Source organism: Suricata suricatta, chromosome 16 (genome assembly GCF_006229205.1).
Source record: "Suricata suricatta isolate VVHF042 chromosome 16, meerkat_22Aug2017_6uvM2_HiC, whole genome shotgun sequence".
Taxonomy (NCBI): domain Eukaryota; kingdom Metazoa; phylum Chordata; class Mammalia; order Carnivora; family Herpestidae; genus Suricata; species Suricata suricatta.
The window spans coordinates 32,855,245-32,861,475 of record NC_043715.1 but is presented as its reverse complement, the minus strand read 5'-3'; the positions used below and the strand labels follow the sequence as shown (position 1 = coordinate 32,861,475).

The 6,231-nt window shown below is 54.2% G+C and overlaps 1 protein-coding gene across 3 annotated transcripts in view; it reads left to right on the top strand.

Moving 5' to 3' along the window:
- Positions 1 to 442: 442 nt before the first annotated feature.
- Positions 443 to 6,231, top strand: part of C16H16orf78 (chromosome 16 C16orf78 homolog) — a 13,818-nt gene continuing 8,029 nt past the window's right edge. For 2 of the 3 annotated variants that reach the window (XR_003903777.1, XM_029925331.1), the window contains exons 1-3: positions 443 to 719; positions 3,521 to 3,628; positions 4,173 to 4,296. Coding sequence is in view for 2 of the 3 variants with exons in the window: in XM_029925331.1 (XP_029781191.1) it covers positions 576 to 719; positions 3,521 to 3,628; positions 4,173 to 4,296 (376 nt within the window). In the remaining variant the exon portion in view is untranslated. The remainder of the gene's footprint in view (positions 720 to 3,520; positions 3,629 to 4,172; positions 4,297 to 6,231) is intronic. The other variant, XM_029925332.1, reaches the window with a different exon arrangement.

Below are 6,231 nucleotides of genomic sequence, written 5' to 3'. Positions count from 1 at the left end.
GTCCTTATGGACTCATAGAACCATTATTTGCTGCTTTGTCTTTCCCACTAGCCCGTATGTTTTAGGAGGTCTGACTATGTCATTTGTACAGTAACCCCAGTACCATGCCTGGCACATAGTAGGCATCTGATAACTCTCTGTTCAATAAACATAAGAGTAACTGAGGCTATAAAAATTGTCATTCTAATTAGAGTACGTTGTGGAAAGCCTGGGTACCAAACCAGGGGGTTTAGAATGCTTTATAGGCTACAGGGAGCCATGGAAGTTTTTTGAGAAAGAGAAGTATGTGAACTGACTGTTGTTTAAGATCTCCACGAAAGTGGAGGAGAAGGGCTGTGGCAGAGTCCAGATAAGGGACAGCGCCTGTAGAGAGGCAGTGGCCATGGGGGGCAGACAGGCCAGCCTGACAGTGACTTCACAATCACCCCTAGACCCCCACCCTCGAAGGCCAGTATCCCAGCTGCTGGCCTACGTTCACATCCTAAAGGCCACACCTTCCCACCCGAAGCCCTCCAGGCCAGCCACCGGAGACAAGGGGGCACCCTGCCCACCCCAGGCACAGCCAAGACCTCAGAATGACAGAGAGCTCCGCGCTTCTAAAGGACTCAGTGCCCACAGAGAGGAAGTCCACGTGGAGGACCACGGAGGAGAGGCGGCTGTCCGACCTCACACGGGTGCTGGAGTGGCTGCAACGCAGGCAGGGGAAGAAAGTTTTCCGGGTGGGTACGGGCGGAAGTCTCGCCCAGGGGAAGGACCCAACACATCACAACAGGGGACAGACGTGGAACTGGAGTCCCAGGAAGCAAAAGGCGGGTGGAACTTTAAGCACTGGGTGGACTAATGGAGAAGCACTCGGGGCAGCGGGGAGGTTGTCCAGGTGGTTGGGTCCCCTGTGCTCACTGTCACTCAGGGAGGTGGCCCCCTACCCTCCCGCAGAGACCTGGAGGAGGGGGCACTATCTTTGCAGATGGTTTCATTTCAAAGGGATGGGTTCCAGGTCCTTGAGAAAAATATTCCTGGATTCTGAAACTGGCCAGAGGCTGGGAGAAGAAGATGTACATCTCAAAGGGGAAGAAAAGAATTTACAAGTGCCAGTTTTCTAAAGGAAAGGGGAAGGATGGTCCTGGGCCCAGAGCCAGGAAGGAACCTCTCTAGCTTAATCAGGGTGAAGGGAGCGTGAAGGCTCTTGGTCAGTGTTCCAGAAGAGCTGAGGGACAACAGCTTCTAAGATCTCCAGGTGGCAGAATGGGCCCTCCCCACTGTCCCCAGAAGCTTGCATCCGGCTTCAGGGTCAAAGGGCATCCGTCTCTGCTGCCACTATCCCACGGGGGCTCCTGCTAACATGCCTCCTCCTTTCTACCCAGTATCCCAACGAGTTCTAATCTGCCGGTCTTGGTCCTCCTCGGCTGCTGTGACAGAATACCATAGACCTGGTGGCTTATCAACAACAGAAACTAATGTCTCCCAAGTTGACAGGCTAAGACGTCCAAGGTCAAGGTGCCGGCAGATTCTGTGTCTGATGAGCGTTTCCTGCTTCATAGACGGCCACCTTCGTGCTGTGTCCTCACAGCAAGGGAGAGACGGGAGGGCTCTCTGAGGTCTTTCTTATTGGGGCACTAATCCCACGTGTGGGGGCTCCACCCTCATGACCCAGCACCCCCCAAGGGCCTCCCCTCCTAACACCCCCTCACACTGGGAGTCAATTTCTACGTAGGAATTGGGGGAGGGGTGGGGAGACCCCATTCAGCCTGGAGCACCGCCCTCCCTCTCTCTCCAGGAACTGTGGCCACCAGTTTTGCCTCAGTTTCCCGCCAGGCCCACCATTTACGGAAAATCAAGCCATGTTCTCAGAAAGTGGTCTCCTCTGTGGAGGATACCCCCTGATCTTGAACTCTCTGGCCCCCAGAGAAAACTGGGTGGTGAGAAATGGCATTATGTAGGACAGTGCTAGAGCTTATCAAGCATTAACTGTGTGGCGGACCCGTGCTTAGCATTGCGCATGAGTTGTCTTGTCAGCTGCTGCCTGCAGGGCCCCAAGGTGGGCTGCACCCCTGCCCTCAGCAGAAGTGAGGTAGTAAGGGAGCCGAGTGAGGCGCAGCAAGCAATCTGCTTGAGCTTACGGGGTTACTGAAGGGCCAAGACAGGGCTCACACCAGACTTACCCAGTTCTCAAAGCTCATGGGCTTTGCCAGGTCAAGCCCCTCTAACCTCCTCCACTTTCTCTGCTTCTGCCACTTAAGTGGCCCCTGCCTTTCCATAAAGTTCCCACCAGCTTATGTGCTTGCTTATCATTCATATGCAGAAAGGCCCGGAATGCCAGTTCCCTCAGACATATTAAAACACATCTGAGAAACATATTTTACATTAAAGTGCTAATGATTCATGGACTGTCACCCCCCAGTTGCCCTGTTTTGACTGCTGGGTCGCTTGGAACTCAGCATCAATCACAGAGATTTATATTCCCTTCTATGAATTCACTTCTATATTCTACGTGTCTCTTCTCATGAAGATTATAATCTAATGTTTTTACAGCTTTACCTTTTATGTGGCTTTTACTGGAAATAATTTTGGACTCAGGGAGGGAACAAATTTAAATTGAAACTACAATGAAATCTTAAGCATCCTTATCCTTCCCAGAGGCACCCGGATTTTGGAAGAAGCTTGGCAGGTCCCAGGCAGCCTGGGGTAGGGGTGGGGCACAGTGAAAGCTGTTGGAGCGGGGCTGTCTGTGGCTCCTCTCCCCTCCCCTGGAGCCACACAGCCGTGAAGTTCTCAAAATAACCCTAGGAGGTACACCCTACTATCATCCCTCTTCAGATGAGGACACCCAGCTGGAGAGAACAGTCGCTTGGCCCGAGGTTGCTCAGTGCCCTGGAGGATGTGCAGGATTCCCAGTGGGCGTCTGGCCTGGAGGCCAGCCCCGGCCACCGTGTTCCCCACAACCGCACGCAGACACCGCAGGTGGAACCCTGGCCGATTCCGCTTTCCTTGAGGGCCACTGGCACCCCCACCTCCTGCAGGCTGGCTTGGATGCCCCTCTGTGGGGTCCTCCACACTAGACCCTCCTCCTCGCCGCCCCAGTGGGGGGTAGGAGCCTGGGCATGTGCACCAGGAAGTCCACAGAGGCCCAGAGGAGCCTCTGGGGGGAGGAGAAAGGCAGGTGAAGTCCGATGACGAGATGAGGAGGGAGATCTGGGGACAGAGGGCGTGTTCTGGCTGGACTCCAAGACAGGCTGGCCTTCCTGTGGCTTCAGGCTGGAGGCCATGGCAGGAAAGGCACAGCTACACTGTCCATTTGGCGGCCAGAAGGAATTCGTACCTAGCTGGAGAGAGGAGCCGTTGTGGAGAGCGCAATAGGAAGCTTGTGATGGGTTCTGAGATGCGGAGGGGGCAGCCAGACCTGGGATTTAGAAGGTCATTCCTGGGAGCAGTGTGACATGGACACCAGGGCATGTCTGGAGGCAGAAGGACAATGGTGGAGGCAACCACAGTGCTATCCTCTCTGTCTTTTCAAAAACAGAAATCCAAGTTAGCGGTACCCCCTAAAACAACGGGGAAGGAAGAAAAGCAAGGTGAAGGCGTCCAGACACAGGAGAAAGAGACCCACCAGGTACCCTTCTCTGAGAAGGTAATGCAGGCTGCCCAGCTGAGGGGGGTACGTGCCCCGCCCCCCCACAGTACCTGGCTACATTGGTTTTCAATTCAAGGCTCTGAAATCCACCCCTGTCCCACACTAGCACACAAGTGAATCACCCCCCTTCACCCCTCCGGACCCCACTAGCCCCATGGACCCTGGCACTCTTGTGGATAGAAGGTCATTCCTAGGAGCCCATCTTCCTCCTCTCACTGCCCTCCCCAGGCCATTCAGGAATGCCAGCTGAGAGGTTGAGAGATGACAGCAACCAGGCCTAAGTGCCCCCACTCTGAGGGCTGTGGCTTCTGTGACCTCACATGGCCCCGCTCTGATATAGCAGGGTCCAAACTCACGTGTGGGTGAGTAGGTGCCAACACCCCACGCCAGTCCCTTCACCGGCCAGCGCCCAGAGCAGTCTGTCCTTTGCCCCCTTTGCCTGCCTCTCTGCAGTCCCCTGAAATCACTCATTTTGAGGGCGAAGGAGGCCCCACCAAGGCCTTTTCCTCATGGCGTAACTTCTTTCCTGCTCTCCTCCAAGAAAATCCCTGAGCAAGGCCCCAAGAAGAACAAGGACCAAAAAAAGATCTACGTCGTGGACCCCAAGGGAAGACGCCTCGGCCTGGTTTCTGGCAGCTTCTCCAGGGACAAGCCCCGGAAATCCGGTAAGGGGAGCGTCCCACGATAAGATGGGACCAAGGGGCTCCAGAATCATCCTCCATGATTGCCCGCCTCTCTGAGGGACGGGAAGCCCACACTGCTGTGGACGCAGAAGCATCCCGGCCAGCCCGGCGGCCCCGGGCCGTTGTGGGGCCCCACGTGGCTCTCTGGGGATCACACCACAAGCTGGGTGTGACCTGGATGTCCCGGCTCTGCCCACACCTGGCGTTTCTCTTCTCAGGGTGCCAGCGGGGTGTAGCCCAGGCCCCGAAAGCCAGTTGGGTGGCAGCAACCTTGTGAGCTCCAGATGATCTCACTAGCTTAGGTACTGTGGTGACGTCAAGGTGGCACGCTTCTGCTGGCCCGAAACCTGCCAGGTGTCCTTCACACCCAGGAAGAGGTGGGCTTACGCAATGCCAGACACCCAGTTCCCCAGGCCGCGTAGGCTCAAGCCTTGGCTCCACCAATCTTGGTGAACTTGGACTTGTATAATCCGGGGGGAGGCACTCTGTTTGTGGGGGCCAGTTTTCACAGCTAGAATATGTGACAGTAACATGACTTGCTTCACAGCAGGGTTTTAGTGAGATGAGGCATTTAAGGCACATAGCCTGGTGCATAGTAGGTGCTCAGTAAATGGTAGCAAATTCTTAGGCGGGTTGTACCACGATGCTGGTAAAACAGTTGCATTGATTTTGCCTGGCTTCTCAGAACGGAGGTTTCTGGTAAAAGAAATGGGAGGAGGGGGCGAAAGCTTTAGAGCAGAGGCTGCCAGGCCTCCTGTCCCAAACTGCTCCCATCATGCCCAGCAAAACGCCTTCTTTTCCTTTTCATTGAACACGACAAAGCAGTCGTAACCCAACTGCACTCACTTGCCTGTCAGGTTTCAGTATGATTGGCGTTAAATGCAGTGCAGGATCCTGGACTGAATCCTAGAACAGCACTTTAGTGGAAAACGTGGTGAAATCCAATGAGGCTGTTATGTGCCGATGTTAATTTTTTAATTATCTTTTGACAAATACACCCTGTCTGTGTGAGATGTTAACATGAGGAGAAACTGAGCAACAGTGTCCTAGGAACTCTCTGCACCGTCTTTGCAACTAGATTGGCACAGGCCCTATGGGAGGCCCCACACCTTTCCGGAGTCTCCTGTGACTCCCAGGGTCAAGTCCGCCTCCTGCTGGCCCCTGAGCATCTGCAGATCTCCATTCCAGTGGTTTTGTTCCCTTCTCCAGTCTCCTTGCCAGAGCAGACCCAGCCCCGTGTCCTTAATTTCCCGCCAGACCTCCCACAGGAAGACTCTGTGTGTACTGAAGGCTGGGGGCGACAAAGGAAGGCTGGGGGCGACAAAGGAAAAGAATTTTGTGGCAGAAGTCTCCAGAAAACAAAACAGAAGTTGATTACAATACCCCTTTAAGGGTTCTTTCAAGTCCTTTGTCCTCAGCCACCAGCAGACGTACCCTGGCTGTATTTCCCTACATTTCCCGCTGTTCCGCTCACCCCAGCACTGGAGCTAGAGTTAGCCCAAGCCCGGCACCCAGGCACAAGATTTAAGGAGGTGCTCGCTCTCTGGTCTGGCTCTGCACTTGCGGGAGCCTGAGACTGAACACATCCTTAAATCTTGCGCCCCTGGACACTTTGCTAGCCTCACTCTGTTCCTGGGCCTGCCCAGCTTTCCCGTCTTCCTTTGTTTTCTTCTCCCTCTCCCGCCATCCTCTGCTTTCCTCACCCCACAATTCCCATTGGCTTTTTACCTGGAAGGATCATTTAATTTCCTTTGTTTCACTGTCTTAGTCCACATTCAGAAGGAGTCTATCAAGATAATTTCCTAAACAAAGGCAGTTCCTTCCCTAAGAGAAACTCTCACACCAGCTAATAAAATAACCCTTTTCATAACACTGCACAAAAATGCCCTCAGTTCTTTGGTTCTTTGCAGTACCCCC